At 41.6% G+C, this 18019-nt stretch overlaps 1 protein-coding gene across 2 annotated transcripts in view; it reads right to left on the bottom strand.

The window, feature by feature from the left end:
• The window catches only part of GRM7 (glutamate metabotropic receptor 7), a 548127-nt gene that overhangs the window by 107566 nt on the left and 422542 nt on the right, over positions 1-18019 (bottom strand). For both annotated transcript variants that reach the window (XM_040995106.1, XM_040995108.1), the window contains exon 8: positions 5678-6613. In XM_040995106.1, the coding sequence (XP_040851040.1) occupies positions 5678-6613 (936 nt within the window). The remainder of the gene's footprint in view (positions 1-5677; positions 6614-18019) is intronic.

Genomic DNA, 18019 nt, shown 5'->3' with positions numbered 1-18019 from the left:
AGTGGGTTTCCATTTAATTGACTCCAACTTGGTTAATCCATTTGGCTTTTGAAGGGTGTTTGTGTTGTTTACAGTTTGTCTTGATACACAATAATTTCCCCCCAAATGTTCTTGTGGAAGCCTGTGGGGATGCCCTGCTTTCCGCTTGTAGGTACACATGGAGGAAAGGCTGGGCTCAGTCTGACAGGTTCATGCGTAAATTTTTAACATCCTGGAAAACTTTTCCCAATGGAATTATCTTTGGTCTGCTCAGTAACAATCAGGGTCTTGGTGGCTCATCAACCCCGTTAGAACCCAGTAATATCAAACTCAGCAAGCTGTCGTGTTAAGCGATGTAGAGGCCTCCTGCTCTCTGAGACCTGATTATTTAAGCCTCCTGGGGGGATGACAGGATTGAGGCAAAGGAGGTTAAATGGCTCATACAAAATGTGCCATGCTGAGCAGATGGAAGACCTGTCTCTCCCCCATCACTTTCCCCTTCAAATAGATTTCATTTTGAGAATATTCCAAGTAGCATACATACCTATTCTCTCTTGTAACCCATCAGCCATTTTTCCAACCTATGCTTTATCCTTCCACTACAACAGATGTGTTTTCGTAACTACAGTGTTTCTCATACCTGTTTAGCCTAAAATGCTATCTCCAAAATTTCCCTTCCCAATTACCCTGCTCACATTGGTCCCACACCCATGTGGTACTGGTACATGGCTTCAAGGAGGAGGCCTCACTGCAATGGAGTGCTGGCCCCTCCGAGTGCACTGCTGTCTTTGAATTCCAGAGTTAAGAGCACGAATAATACAGCAGGTACTTCAGGCAACATTTCCACTCAAAAAAGGATGGCACATATCTTAGCTTACCATCTGCGGTATTCCGAATTAACATGGCCCACCACGTTGGAATGATGCGACACTTGCCAAACATTTCATCTGGGAGTGAAGCATCAGAATTCACATTGTTTTGAAACTTGCACAAAAAGTGAGATTTCATTCTTGTGTGTGACACCTTCTCCCATCGACAAGAGTCACAGTTGCCTATGTCATCTTTTTTTCTATATGCCATGTGTCAACACCCCTGTGTTTGATGTGTGCTATTGTTTCTGATAGGGTGGTCCTGTGACTTTCTCTGCCTGTTCATTTCAGTCCCTTGATCACATTTCCTGTGATGTTTCAGAGTAGTTGCTCTCCATCATTCTTTGTGATAGAATGGCAGCATGTTTGAAGCCCAACACCGGCCTATCCTGCGAGTCCCTAATGAACAAGGATGATCTTCTTTACTTTCTCTCCCATAGGACCAGGGACAGCACATGCTTTATAAGCATCAGTTTATGAGAACATTTTAATCAAACCCAGAATTGTTGAATCACAACATACAAGGAGCATTAACAGTATGTTACAAAGCAGGCTTATGATCACAAACAAAATAAAAATGAATTGAAGCCTGACCCCACACTCTTAACCATCCATTCCCTTAAAGTTGATTAATCTCAGTGAAAGCCTTTCACTGGCTTTCCAGCAATAACAAAAGCAGTTGGATGGGGAGAGTTGCCAGGGATCATTTGACGGAGCCTGAATGGACACCCGGAATAACATGTGGTTCTCCAATGCAGGAGTGAGTGTTGTTGACTCAAGACTATGCTGGCGTTCCAGGGGAATATGCCATAATTAATTAGCGATGCCTCTATGGGCCAGGAATGGAAGAATGTTTATCTACAAGTCAAGTCTTTTGATCTAAGAGGACTTTCAAAATGTCTGTGGAAAACTCAATGAGAAGCTAAGATTTTTTGGTTGTGAACAACATAGAAGTCTGTGCTGAGTTCTTTGGTCACAAGCACGGTCTGGGACCATGTTGAAAACCCCTCGATGTTAGCATTAAGCAGGTTTTGCTTTGGATTCAGGACACATGGTCCTGGCTCTGTCCTTACAGACTCTCAAGAAATGCTCCTGGGACACAGCCCCACCTGCTTGTCCTGTCACTAACCCGATTCTGGCTTTGTAAGGCCTCTGGCCCAAACCTTGGAGCTGAGGTTTCATTGAGACCTCCGGGTTCTCGACTTCTTTGATCCTGGATAGGGTCTCTCTGATCTGCTGGCTACTTGATCCCTACAACTCCTCTTTGCTTGGGGTGGGAATTGATATTTCCCCAAAGTTCTGTAAGAGTAGAGATGAAGGGACTCTCACAGGCTGTCTTCCATGGGAGGGAAGGAAGAAAGGGGCAGGTTTTTTAAAGAAGTCTGCTTCATCTCCTCTGGCGTTTCCCAGCAGGCTTGTTAAAAATGTCAACTTTTATGCCTTATTTTCAACCTGTGGACTCAGCTGGGGAATAGAGTAGGGAAAGGCATGACACAGTTTTGAGAACCACTGAGTTAAGGACCCCAAGCTGGATCAAAGGCTTGCCAACAGTTGTCCTAATTCTGTCACTTAGTGGAGTGATGCTTCTGTGGAGATTGAATAATCTTTGCATTTTTTATTTTACGCTTAGATATTCTCTAACATATGTAGGAAATTGGTCAGTGGACACCCTTTAAAAGTCATTCTTTCTTGTAAGACACTGTATTTGTCCAGAAGTTTCCGCTGGACCATTAATTACCTCGTGCTTTTCTGCTTCTTACCCTCCTCCTATCCATCCACACAACCCCTCTTTCTCTCAGAGCAGTCCTACAGAAACCTCCGATCTTACTGCCTTAATCCCAAGATCTGTGTTCCCCGTTAGAGTTAAGTGAAGCCTGTCTCCGGGCCCACACATAGGAGATGGCCTATCAGTAGGCTAGGAAGTTCTCCAGGTCACACAAACTGAAATGCTTTGACTGACGGCATCACTCATGACATTTTTCAGGTCTGTCATCCCTAGTTGAAGCATGCACAGCTTCCAGCAGGCACAGTTCTCATTATAGGTACAGCCGCAGCTTTGCTTGTCACAGAGAAAAAAGCTGTGCTGGAGCAGACAGTGACAATAGTAACAGAATGCTTCCACTCTGCACCAGGCCAGCTCATTCCTTCTGAGCTTTTGTCACACTGGCTGGAGCCTCTTCTTTCCCCATCACAGTTACCTAAAAAATGCTGTCCCAGAGCTGTAATCATTGGGCCACACCTTCCATTCCTAGCCACATTGTAGGACATCTCAGGAAGCCAAAGGCCAGCAGTGACTTCTCACCCTCCCGACAAGAGGAAACATAAATTCCATAGGGTCTGACTCTTGTTGTAATGAAATGACAACATTGCTATTCCTTATGCTATGCTGATGAATAAAACCAATGAGAACTTTTGCAGTACATTCCTAACATAATCAAAAATGAGTTCAATTTCCTGAAAGAGTACATAGTCACTACTGAACTCACTGACTCATCTTTATTGCTGTGTTATTGTGAAATTCTTCTTTTAAAAACACTTAAACTGTTACATGTATATAAAAATGGAAGATCTTGGAATCTGCAACTTGCTACCACGGCAAAAGAAAACACATTTTGCTATGTCTATTTATAGCACCTGACAGCATCCTGCTTTCTAAAATTTGAATCTCATGGCTTCATACAAGTAAAGTAATATTCTTTAATGGATCATTGATGCTTCTCTCGCCATATGCCTATCATTATGGTGGGTGTATTTTTGTGTAATAATTCACTATTTTAATTTGCCAACTCGGCATCTTTAGTTGTGCCGATCAACCATGCAGGCCTGCCCAAGTTATCAAGATGACACAAGTGAAAACATGTGCTTCCTGAGCCTCGGCTAAAAGGTGGACGGCATGAAGACAGGCTAGGGTCTCATGAAGTTCAATTCTACTAGCACAACAAATTCCGGGATCATTAGAATGGGTGAATGCCAGTCCTGACGCCTCTCATTTCCAAGGTTTTAAATGAGTGACTTACACACATGATCTTATTGAAAAGAGCCACGGTCAAGGCCAGAAACTAAGAACTGTTAGAGAAGAAAAATGACCTAGTAGACAAATCAAACGCGAAGTGTAACAAGATTCATTTGAAAAGTCACTGCAATTATCCATCGATCTTTGATTCCTCAAGAATTATGTACAGAAACCCATCTTCAACCTACTTCAGAGGGAACTGTCGGCTGAGATAATGCAGATAATACCTCTGGATGCTTAGATGTCACCATCAGGCCCCAGGAGACATTCAATGTTCATCACTTGACCATCAGGCATTGAATGTGACACATAGCTATGCACTGAGATTTATATTCTAAAATTTCCTCTAAGATACTTTATAACTCAACTTAGAATCTGGATACATTGATGTTAGAATTCTGCATGATTTACTCTACTTTTCACTTAATTTTTTTAATGCAACCCCAGTCTGTAGATTCTGGATCACGCAAGTGGGATACTACACATCTCTGCATCTGGAAAACCAGCCAAAAGCCTTGAACTCTTCACATGACTTTCCAGGGAGTGTAGTTTACAACAACCAATAGGATCCAACTAGTGACTTTTGCGTATTTTTCATTCAGGGCGCTGTATCTCTGAACGCTCACGAGACGCAGTCAAAGCACTATGAAATCAGGACAGATACACGGGCTGCCAACTCTTCACCAAGCTGGAACTACGGTCTCTTCTACAGAGAGCGTCAGCTCAGATTCTAGATCTCCAAGTCAGCCTCACTTGCACCAACCTGCCACAGCTGCCCACATGCAGTGAAGGACCCTGCATCTTCTTAGCATTAAAAAATGGGGTTTGTCAAAATTGCATGTATACAAACCCAAAGTCAATTATGTGAGTGTAGGAGTCAGGTAAGTATGAATCATGTCTAATCTAATACTGCAAGTTTGCTAAATTAGCATAGGTGGGAGCCCTAGATGATAGAAATCACATGAGAATCTGCACTTCAGAGCTGCCTAAGATAGACACATAACCTTATAACCACTGGGAAGCACTACATGAATCGGATCTAAGACAAACACACCATAGACCAACGTACTGGAGACTAGGACCTTTTTTAAAAAAATTTTTTTTTCCCCTAAGGACAGAGACTATCAACTTTGAGAACCTAAAACTTCCACAGCTTGATGCCATACTACCTCCCTCGGCAAGAAAGTTGGGGCTCTGATCTCAATATGTATTACTCACTGTTACAATTACACGTAACTGCGGGGAGCGTAGAAAAGAGTGATAACCAAAGCTCTATTTTACTCACCCACCTGGTTATATTCTATCAGTATACATCGGGCCATTCTGGTATGCTGTAGAGCTTATTCTCCAGTCCTGTCCGTAGCCACAAGCACTCAGGCACTACAGAAGAGACAGAGCACCCCTACCCAAGAAGATGATGGCCACCACCCACTCCTACCTGGAGAACCAGGTCCTGCAGCTGTATCCTCTCATCATAAAGAAATAGGTGTGCAAGCAGGAATGAAAAGCTATACACAAACAGTATTCCTTCATTTAGATATTTTTACACTAAATAATCTATGATGTTGGATACTTCTATGATAAATATAATCAACCAGAAAAGAAAACTTTTAGCTGGTTTGTAGCAAGATAAATGCTTCAAAATCATTAACACATTTTAAACACCCGGAGTATTGACTCTTGTTGATTCAAGTAGTTTCTACTCTTGGAAACACAGTTCTGCACATATAAAACCTTTAGCATCACACAAGTGACAGAGTTTCCGTACCTAAAGATGCATTTTGAAATGTATGGTGAGCTGTGCATTTTCACTTACCTTTTCTGCCGACTGAGCAGTGCCGAAAAAAATTGGAATGAAGGCGAGCCACACTATACACGTGGTGTACATAGTGAATCCAATGGGCTTGGCTTCGTTAAAGTTCTCAGGCACACCCCGAGTCTTGATGGCGTACACAGTACATGTGACCATGAGAAGGATGCTGTAGCCCAAGGAACAAATGATTTGGAGATCCGTAATGTCACATTTGAGAACTCCTCTAGCCTGCTCAGGGTTCATGGTCTTGTGTTCGTCATAGTCTATGATGATGTTGGGTGGATCGACACCAAACCAAATAAAGACGCCCAGAAGTTGAACGGATATTAAACTGGAAGTGATTGCCAGCTGAGATGTGGGGCTTATGAGTCTGGGGGCTGTGACTGACTTCTTGCCCTGCTCAAAGATGCGGTAGATCCGATTGGTTTTTGTCAAGAGGGCTGCGTAACTGATGCACATACCCAAGCCCAAGAAAACTCGCCGGAAAGAGCACACTGCCACATCCGGTTTTGCGATCATCAGGAAAGTGATGATGTAGCAAAGAAAGATGCCTGTCAGCAGCACATAGCTGAGTTCACGGCCAGAGGCTCGGACGATGGGCGTGTCATTGTAACGGATGAAGGTGGCCATGACAAAGATGGTGGCGATGATGCCCAGCATGGCAAGGAAGACAGGGATGACGGCCCAGGGAGAGTGCCACTCCAGCTTGATGATGGGGATATTCTGGCAGCCAGTTCGATTCTCGTTGGGCCGCTGGTCGTAGGGGCAATGCTGGCAGGTCATCTCATCGAACTGGTACTGGTAGCCATCACAGGGCTCACAGGTCCAGCAGCACGGGGTGCCCTTCTGGGTTTTCTTCCTCTGTCCAGGCTTACAGGGCAGGGTACACACAGAGGGGGGAATCTCGCGGACTCCTCTACCCCACTGCATATCCTCTATCTGCATGGTGAGAAACAAGAACATGAAACAAGTATGTTATTCAAGAGAGAAGAACCACCACGACAGAGAAAAGCAGCAACATCAAACACCTGAGGGTCTCGAAGGACATTCAGTAGCTTATCTGCTGCTAGCTGGAGCTCCAACTATGACTGTTTTGATCCTCACGCCATATGAACGAGTGAACAGCCTGGATCCATCTATACACTGCTTTCAGGCAGTTCACTTGCTCTCTTTGGATATGCAGACTCAAAGCGAAAGGAGGAAATCAGACTGTGCACACCATCGGTGCTCGAGAAAGCAGGGGTAGCTGCATTTCTACCAGATTAAATATGTTTTGAATAAGAAGCAGTAATTGGCTCTACCAGCAGGAGGAAATAACATATACAAATGTATGCATCAATATAGCATCCCAACGCACAAAGGTAGTGCTGACAGAGCTTATGGGAGAGATTTCAACACAGCAACAGTGCTTGAACACCTCCAGTTTTGGAAATGTAGGGTCTACATAAGCCTTATACAATGTCTCCTCACATCAGCCGGAGCTATAGAAATCTACAAAACTTTCAACCCAACAATTATGGAATTATACATTCTTAACAATAGTACATTCAAAATTATCCTGGAAAGATCATGTGCTGAAGACTTGAAACAAGTCTCAATAAACTTAATAGAAATCATTTTGAGTCTCTTTTCTGACTACAAAGCAATAAAACTTTAAATCAATAAGAAGAAAAATATGCACACTAAACAAAATACAAGGAAATTAACTCACATGAGTGGATTAAGAAATCAAGGAGGAAATGAAAACAATATCCTGAGATGAGTGAAAATGCCACACAAAAACCCATGGGATACTGCAAAAATTGAACTGATGGCAAAATATACAAAAGTCAATATTTGCATCAAAAACCTGAGAAAGATGTCAAACAGACAACATATTACTGCACCTTAAAGAAGTAGAAGACAAGATCAAATAACCCAAAGTGGGAATGAGTAATGAAATACTGAAAACAAAAGCCCCCAAATTATGTAGAGACTAAAAATCACAAATAATAAATGAGATGAAGAGCTGTTTACTTCAAAAAGTAAGCAATGAACAAACTTTATAAATCCTCAGCTGGATGAACAAAAAAGAGATTACTCAAATATGGAGAATTAGAGATGAAAATGGAGATGTTACAACCAACACTACAGTAAGGCAAAGAATTGTTAGAGGTTATTGTGAAAAATTATATGGCAGAAAATTTGAAAGCCTAGAAGACATGGACACATTCCTGGACACACATATCTTACCAAGACTGAATATGAGACAACAGAATTCCTAACCATGCCAGTTATGGTTAGCAAAATTGAATCCACAATAAAAACACTTCCCATCAAAGAATAGCCCAGAATCAGAAGACTTTAAAGCTGAATGTTCTCATCTTTTAGTGAATAAATGCCCTCAATAATTATTAACTCAAAAGTAGAAAAACATGGGATTCTTCCAAATGCATTCTATGAATCTTGAATTACCCTATAGCAAAACCAGACAAGGGACCACCAAAAAAAGAAAGTTACAAGCCAGTATACTTGATGAATGCAGAGTACTAGCAAACTGAATCCAAATTACAATCATCAAACGAGACTGAACTCAGAAATTCAAGGATGGTTCAATATATGCAAGGCAGTAAGTATTATACACAAAATCAACCAAGCAAAGGCTAAAAATCTTTTCATTCTAGCAACATATCCAGAAAGGGCTTTTGATATAAACATCATTGATGATAAAAAACAAAAATTCTGAACAAATAAGTTAGAGCAGGAGTATATGTCAGCATGTAAAGTCGCATATATGACAAGTCAACAGCTAACCACGTAGTGCACAGGAGCAAGGTGAAAGTTTTCTAATATCTGGAACAAAATAAGTATGCTAATGCTCACCTCTTTAATATATCACAGTGCCAGAAGATCTAGCTATAGTTCTTAGGCAAGACAAAGAAATGAACGGGATCCCAGTTTGGAAGAGGAATGAACCTATTTGCAGTTAAAATTAACTTTTCTGTGCTAAACCTCAAAGACTTCCCCACAAAGTTGACACAATAACCAAATTAACCAAGTCTGCAAGATATAAAGTCTAGGTCAAAAAAATCAGTAACATTATTATACATCAATAACAAATCATCCAAAATAGAATTCAAAGTAATTCCATTTTCTACAGCTATCAAAAAAGAAAAATGAAAGTATTGATAATAAATTTAACCAAAGAGGTAAAAAGATCTACACAAAAATACAAATCATTGATAAAAGAAAAGCAAACAAGACAAAAAGAAATGGAAAGATATAACATGTTCATAAGAGTCGATATTATGAAAATGTAGATACTATCCAAACGTACACATTCAGTGCAATCAATATCAAAGCCCCTGTTATATTCATAATGCCCCTCAAAATTCAGCAAAATTTATATGAACCAAAAGAGACCAAAGTGATCTTGGCTAAGAGGAAAAAAAAAAAAAAAGAGGGCCTTAAACTACCTGATTTCAAAAGACTATGAATGTATACTCCATCGCAAAGACACGGTAAGTTCCATTGTGATACCAGTATAGAAAGAGATCCATAGACCAATGCCACTATTTATAGTCTACAGGTACAGCCAACCGATTCGCTCAAAGTGCTAAGAACATGTGACGGAATGAATTTTTTACAAAATAAATGGTATTGATAAAACTGAATAATTGCCTGCAAAAGAATAAATCTAGACCTCTGTATGTCTCACTGTATACAAAAAAAAGCCACTCAAGATGGACTAAAGACCTAACTATGAAGTTTAAAATCATTATGAGAACACCCAGGAGAAAAGCTTCTAGACAGTGTAACGGGTAAGGGTTTTCCAGATCTCAGTCTGAAAACAAAGGAAGCATAAGAAAGATTGGACCACGGAATTCAACCAAGGCAAAGAGCTTTTGCACAGCAGAGGTCGCTGCAAAGGGAAGAGCCGATCAAGAGAACTGGGCAACGTGTGCAAAAGACGCTCTTCTAATAGGCAGTTAAAACCCACAACGCCCAGGGAACGCAAACGACTGTACAGTCAAAATTTACATATTTTGGTTAAAATAGGCAAGAAACTTTCCAAAATAAGACATAAAATTCCAAGAGGTATGTGAAAAAAACATACTGTCACTATTGATCAGGTAATTACAAATCAAAAACCCCAAAGATATCTGCTTGTTCCTATAACTTTGTTACTAAGTAGACAGAATACACTAAATGGTGCCCAGGGTGTGAATTAAAGGGAACCCTCAAATCATGAGAGAAGAAATGACCATTGTGAAAACCTTGTATGAAGGTAACCCAGAAGCTACAGTTAAAAAATGAAGCTGCCGTAAGATCCAGCTCCACAGCTCCTGGGCATGAATCCAAAGGACATGAGAGCCATCTCTTGAAGAGCTATCTGAATACTCATGTGTAACATTGCCATCAATACTTGAATGCCAAATATATTTAAATATTGGAACAAAAGATAGCCTTTTATGAAAGGAATAACTCTGGGATTAAGCCTTGTAAAATATCATAACCCCCTAGTGGTTGAATTTGAACTTGAACCAGAGACCCAAGTATCCTGCCGACTTCAGTGTAAGCTCGCTTGCCTGAACACAAAACCCACCTCAGCAGCAATCAATCTAAGCCAATGTAACAGGAAATCACTTCCTTCCCCACAACTTCGTTCTGAAGACAGTAACTCACTGGCAGCCGTCCCAAAGCCGTAACACTAAGCAGATAACTTGTCATAAAGAGAGAAAGAGATGCATTCAATTTGCAAACGTCCAATGTCAAGATGTAGCAACGTTCAAACTCACTGTTATTAGTACAAACGCTTTCAAGTGCCAGATCACAAGGTCTGCCTTACGGGGACCCAACACTAGTGCAGACTGACAGGCCACGGGATTAAACCTGATCTGTGGGAAAATGGAGTACTCAAGGAATATACAAACTATCACCTTATGTAATATCTTACATGCAATTTTAAATCTGCCAGACCACTACTTTTTTTTTCCCCTTTCAGAATAAAATAAAAAGCCTGGCAATGCTGATCGGCTCCCACCCCCCCTTCTCAATGCATCCAAGTATATATACAAAAGCTACAGCCATAAACATGGTACTGACTGATTTCTGAGCTTGTTTTCCATTTTCATTTAAAGTAGATCTCAATTTAATTGTATATATTAAACCAACAGCACTGCCTTTGTTCGAAATTAACAAAAATCTAATTTACTTGCTTTGCCAATAAAAATCATTATTGGAAATGAAATCTACATTCCACGTAAGCTCCGAGCAACATGTAAAATCCACGCTAGGTGGAAATGTTGTTGGAATGACACATGTGGGTTGTGTGTATCTAGTGCTGTCAACACAGATTCAGCACTTGGTTTGACAGAAGGAAGCAAGCCATTGCAAATGGCAGAGGGCGTCTCTTCAAGGGAAGGTAACCAGTTAAGGCCGTGAGAAAGCAAGTGTAATGTCAATTTTGGTTGTTAGGATGTTCGTGGGAAACAAATCTCAAGGATTTTGTTTAACTCCCCAACACCACTGTGCTTCCACTGGCTTCAAAGTCAGGGGAAAGGTGCACAAAGGCTGGAACACAAACTACATAGAAATATGCACATTTCTTTCTTCCCTAGCACGCACCTGCCTCTTGCACATCCCAAGTTTGGATTCACTTGGTACCTGATGTGCTCAGTAGCTGATGTACCAGTTCCAGGAGAAAGACTATTGAGATCCTAGCTCTAGGGAAGAAAACAGAATTAACATGAAGCACCACCTATTAACACTGTCTAGATAACAGGTTCCAGGACAGGCAGATCTTTGGCTTACAAAAAGAGTACATTCTGTAGAGTGAAGCCATAAACACAAGAATATGTCAGTTGTGGATTCTGACCATTGTTCTTAACAATCACAAAAGACACGCAAAGAACGGGTGTGCTGTCTTTTGCCTTTCAACTTCGAGGTGCACAAATACGCTTGGAGCTGCCCCACACATGTTGCAACCTTATCAAGGCCAGCCTGCAAATCGCAGCTCAGATGCCATCCAAAAAGGCTGCTAAAAATTACTTGGTAGCTAAATTATATCACTAGATTTAACTAACCCTGGTAATATCCTGTCTTGGTAGTTCACACATCAAATGATAAAATTTCTTTACTGACCAGCCGATTCTTTGTAAGTGTCTACTAATTGCACCCAAAAGAGAGACAGAGATGGAGGGAGGGAAGAAGGGAAAAGGTGGATTGATTCATTTTAGAGGATAATAAAAGGTGGGGGAGGGTGTGATTCCAAGGAAGAAAGAATAGTTCCGCACCTTTTGTGGAACTGGAATTTTACAACTAAGTCAAATTAGAGGTTGCATTATTGCCAAATACAAAATCAAGGAAAGAAAGGAGTTATAAACAGTGTTTGGTACATCCAATTTTATCTAGAAGTGATCTGTTTCTTTCCCCACACAGACAATTTTATCTAAAAGAAGATGTCATCACTCCAGGGAAATCTCCCTCTTGCTGAAATTCTGTTTTATGTTTTTGCAAAGCTTAGGGCATGGGCCATGCTTCCCATTGCTTTTAGTGTCTAATTCTGTGCCATATTAATTTTACTTATTATAGAACCTTTGCAGAATGAACTGACTTCCAAACTGCCTTCTTAGCATCCCATTTGTTCATTAACATGTATTTGTCAAGCGTACATTATGCAAATAGCTTTTTTTGGTTTTTTTAAAAAAGACACAAGCATGTAAAATATTCAATGTTAGGCTAGACCAAGGTTTTGTTTATATATTCCAATAAAACAACCATTAAATCAGATTTTTACCTTTCAATCTTTTTAATGAGAACAGTCATCTCTTTGTGTTTGCTAGGGTGGAGGTGTTGGACGCAGTATCTTAGCAATGTGCTGCTAAAATGACTTTAACAGACCCATAAATATGTACATATTTCTGTGGTGCCATGTGACATTCTAAACACACAAATACACTGTGACATGTCCAACAGGATAAGCATATCTGTCCTCTCAAATATTTAAGATTTCTGTATGGTGATGTCAAAATTGCTTTCCTCTATTTTTCCTAATTCTAAAACACACAGTACGTTATCATTATATGTGGTCATCACACCATGCAGAGAACTGAAGAAGTCAACCTTTCTGCTTCCAACAGCCTACCCCCTCTAGCCTCTGCTGAACCCCACTGCATTTTTAATGTCTAGGAAATGATGTTTTTAAGTTGTCACATACGAGTGACATCATGGGTATTGTCTCCCAGTCTTTGGCTTATTTCACTTAACATAATGATCTCCAGTTCTATGTTAGTTACCTGCAAATGCCAAGCTTTCACCCTTTAGGAATGACTGGAACTCTGTCATATATATGGAGTGCATTTTCTTTACTGATTCTAACTCGGGATGCTCGCATCTCTTGCCTATTGTGGGCAGCACTGCAGCAAATGCACACGTGCACCTGCTCCGGGGACAGAGGCGTGGTTTCACCCTGGTGTGTGCACAGCAGTGGCTGCATCACCTGGTACATGCATCCTGATGCCTTGTAGGTACCGCCACACCATCTTCCATCATGAAGTGCTGGCTGCCGTCAGCACTGTGTAAGGGTTTCTTTTCTCTACTTTCTTTGCAATGTCTTGTCTTTTTGGTAACAGCAAATCTTACTGGAGGGAGGTAATATCTCATTGTGGTTTTGATTTACCTTTTCCTGCAGAACTGGTTTTAAGCATTTTTCATGTTTGTTGGCCATTTGCATGCCTTCCTTTTAGAAATATCTGTATAGTTTTACTTCCTGTTCTAAAACTAGATTTGAGCATTTATTATTGAATTCCTCATCTTTCTAGAATATTCTGGGTATCGACTCTCGCTGGTTGTGTGATTTCTGGAAGAAGCCCCTCCGCCCACTTTCCGGTGGGTATGTCTTCACCCTGTCTAATGTTTCCAAGGCCGCGCACAAGCTCTTGAGTTGGATGAAATCTCCTGTACTTAATTCTGCTTTTCTCTTATCCCTTCGGGACCTGATCTGAAAACTCCTCATCCAGCGCAATAGCCTGAAACGCTTCTCCAATGTTTTCTTCGGGTAGTTTCAAAGAGTCAGATCCTGTACTTAGTCTTTGAACCATTTTGAGTTGATGTGTGTAAGCAGTGAGAATGCTGTTACATGCAGTAGACACTGGACATTCTGGAAGGGACCCAGCACTCCACCTTCCTGCAAAGCCCTTGGGGGCCACTGAGACTGGCTGTTGTAGCCAGTGGTTCTAGACAACTGATTGCACATCTCCGTCAGTTAGAAAGAATGTAAAATTCCAGAGACTGGTTCATATCTTAGACAACCTCTAAGAGTAGGAAGTATGTTGCAAACTTTCCAGAACATTAGCAGGTAAGCAGATTGAGGAAACCCTAACTTAGACTCTCCAAAGCACTAGGATGTGGGTGAAACCAGTGCAGCTTAATGAACTTAGACACAACATAAGTATTTTCTCATCTCATACCTTTGATCTTTTGAGGTATGCTTCTCTTGTTACCTAAATGCTATAAATCACTCTGTTACGATTGAGCGGAAACATATGAAGATGCTATTCTACAAGTACAAGTTTATACAGGAAGGTTGCTGGATTTAAGTTTCGTGTTGTTCTTCATCAAACAACTAAAGGTGGCTAGAGAAGCCAGGATCAGAAGCAAGCAAGTGCGGTGAGTGGGTGTAAGATCAATGTCTTCCCCAGGAGATGGCTAAGCATGAAGGAGCGTGACTCTGTCAAACTGAACATTCTGAACCGATGTCACTACCGTCCACCTCAATGGTCAGTGTGTTCTGTTTAGATGCTGGCACTTCCCCGAGAGCAAGAGGAAATGGAATGGCTTCTCTCTTAAATATACCTAGTTCAATGTTCCCAGTCGACTAAACATTCTGTCCTAACAGCAAATGAAATTCTCTCCTCCCTCCTTTCTTCTTTCCTGTCTTCCTCCTTCCCTCCTTCCTTCCCTCCCCCTGTCTTCAAGACCTCATTTTTTTTATTACCACCTAAAAGATTTGACTTCAGAACTTCATTTTTGTTTTGTTTTGTTTTCAGAGAAATTAGGACAGACTTCTATAAAATCTCTTTGATTGTACAGATATTTTAACAAAACATTGCACTCTGATAACCAAAGGACCTGTGTCTCTGAGCAGTTATCCACCTTTTCCTGAAAAACATTGCCAAAGGGGCCGTCACTTTATCAACATTGACAGGCCAAGGACAAATGATCTCCGAGGTCTCTCCTCCAAGCCATAGAGTTTCCTAAAAGATGTTTACCAATTTAGATATTGAATGTTGTTTTAATGATCAATTATATTTGACAGTAGTTTTTAAAAGCCTACGGTTAAGAGTAATATATATATATTGCATAATATATATGCATAATTCATGCAGATGCCTCAAAGTATCTCAAATTATACTTGCACAAAACTGAATTCATAATATGTACAAGGGGACAAGGGGCTGGCCAATGATGGACTATGCATCAAGCCCTGTCTGGGACAGAGGAGTAGGAGTGCACCCCCACACCCGGTCACAAGCTCTTTGTCAGTATCTGCATGCTAACGGGGGTAGAATAGAGTGCCTGGGGATGGATGCACTGAAAGGCCTGTGCATGTAGATCCAGCCAGACAAACCAACGGACTCGGAGCTGACACAAGCAGCCAAGCCAGTCCCAACTGTGTGGCATCAGCGATTCCCCGTGCATGAAATTATACATCTGAGAGGCCTCCACAAACGTAACAAAAATGAATATTCTGAAAAGTAACTATACATGCCCTTGCAAATATTTTTCCTTCTAAGTAAAATTATAATTCTATTTTCCTTTTTGAAGCTTTCTGAAGCACCCTCACATGAGACTGGATGGAAACACTTCATCCCTGAATCGCGTGAGAGGTCTGTGATTTACAATCTCCACGCATTCATCCACTGTTGGAAGTAAACTCCAGGAGCGAGATCGATAGCACTGACGGGTTAGAGGGGTAAAAGATGCTGTGAACAGACACCAGACTGCTCACTCTTTCACTGTGATTGTCCCATCGTGATAGGAGTTTAACTATAATTAGAAATGACGGCAGGACCCGTAATTATTAACGTTAGTCTCATTCTGTTTTCTGGTCATTCAGTGTGCATCTATCTATAGCGTAAGCATTGGCAGTTGAAATGTCCTTGGCATTTTCTTGAAGGAAGAAAGGGAATTAAATATGGAGCTCTCAATTGCTAGGTAGAGGGAGAATGAACACAATTAGCTCACCATGGAGCAAGAGAAAAACAAGTCATGTGCAATCTGCAGCCAAGGACATAACCTGATTTCAGTAGGTCCCTGGCTGTTCTTTGAATACTCTCTCCTTTGTAAAGCTGATCCACAGCTGAAAACAGCAAGAGCAGGCGTGGAGTGGAGCTGGACTGGGCAGACTGCCTCTCGTGCGTTCAGAGATCGGCTCCACTCTTTCCATACGGCAAGGCCAAAGGCAAGCCAGTAATACACAATCACACTCTCCCAAAATTACTTTATGAAGACTAAGAAGGCACTGGATCTGAAACACTGGCTTCCCCAATAATTAAATTCATTAACACATCAGAGAGCTTCAAAGATCAGATGAACACATGCAAAGAACTACTCCATGTTCTCTCTCTTGAGAATTTCCAATCTTCCAGCCCAGTGTTGCCAGCATTTAATGCCTGCTGGAGATGTGTGTGTTCTAATCTCTCTGAAGCTGACCCTTGTACCTGCACTGCCCTTTCATTCTGCTTTGCTGGCCATGACCTTGGCATGGGGTTTCCCTCTGATCCCTGCTGGTTCTGAAAGCACCACTGTGTTCACACTCATTCTTCATGGAGTTATTCAGCATGCAACGCCTCGCTGCTGTTGGTGAGCTTGGAAATCACTTAGCATTCCACCCTGAAGCTCAATCCTCTGTATACAAACTTGGGCGACTAGCTGTTTCTCAGAATCACCAACAGAACATAAAAGGCCGTGCAAAACCTGAGACAGATTCCTTTCCAATAAAGAACCTTCAACATTAGACACAACAGAAAAAGCCTAAGGAGGAAAGAATGATTGATTGAGTGTTTTGGCCTTGACCTTTCATTATACTCATTAATCTTCCTTTCTGTCTGAACACCCTGAATTTAACTTGCCTTAAATGTGACCAACTATATGAGCAAGAACAATTGAAGTTCTACCACCGATACTAAATCCTCTTTTCTAATCAGCTCAGCCACTCATCTTTCATTTTCACCTAAGAACAACTTGAAATTCTTGTTCACTGACTCCCCCTGCAAAGTGAGTGCAGAGCAATGCTGACCCTGCTGTGCCCGGGCCTGCCTTGGCAGGGAGCGCCAGCCACCACTCACTGTTAGCTGCTGCAGCCATTCCAGGGCGCCTGCGACAGCCCACTACCGCCTCTGTGCTGCTGCTCAGGGGTGGCTTGTTGCAGAAGCAGCCAGCCACCACAGTGGGGACAACTACCCACACAGGTGGAACACATCCTGTTTTTGCTGGGGCAGTGTCAGCCACCGTTCAAGTGTCCACAGCTCCATGTGCAGCTTGGCGGCAGGCCTGGTAGTGGCTCAGCACAGGCTCAGCAACAGGCTCGGGTCTCTTGGCCTCGGGAGCCCCGAGAGAGAAAATCACAGGATTCTTACACAGTTCTGGGGGATTCCACAATCACACTTAGGATTGATTAAGTATATCTCAGCCAGTCAGAATAGTAGCTATCAACCCAAAATTTACATAGACTTATCTCAGGGAGACCTGGCCTTGAGGTCACCTTGCCTTAAGGTCACCTAGGCTAAGCAGATGGCGCCTCTTAAGTTAATTGGGATTCTAAGGTCTTTTGCTGCTTTTCAACCACTGATCTGCCACTCAAGACAAGAAGGATTTTCACTTTCTATCTCTGTCTCTTTCCGCTCCCATCCTTGATTTTTAAAATTTAAGAATCTCTTGCTTTCCTTTATTGGACAGACAGAAACCATTTTTTTATGGAGAATTTGAGGGTCAGGGACAGCAATTGCCAATTTCACTCTAAAGAACTTAGCCCTGCAACTTAATATTCTGAAAAAAAGAATCCATCCTATCCAATGTATTTACATGCAGAGGAGGTGAGATCTCCTGCCATTTTGATTTCAAGTTCAACTGAGCAAAAGACAAATTTCCTGTAGTACACCCATCACTCCAGCATCATGCAGGCATCCGTCCCACAGCACTGCAGGAAAGGTGAGCACTCGAATGCTTTGCGATTCTAGCACAGACTTTCTGGTCACTTCCTTTTGGGGGCTAGTATGATCCATGTCACGGGCTTGAACTAGGCCTTGGGGAAAAAAAAAATGCCAGGAATAGGAAATGAATTTTCCCTGCCTCCAACACAAG

The sequence above is a fragment of the Ochotona curzoniae genome, unplaced genomic scaffold, assembly GCF_017591425.1.
Source record: "Ochotona curzoniae isolate NIBS_2020 unplaced genomic scaffold, NIBS_Ocur_1.0 contig_908, whole genome shotgun sequence".
Taxonomy (NCBI): Eukaryota; Metazoa; Chordata; class Mammalia; order Lagomorpha; family Ochotonidae; genus Ochotona; species Ochotona curzoniae.
The sequence above is the reverse complement of the archived record's forward strand: the minus strand, read 5'-3'. Positions and strand labels throughout refer to the sequence as shown.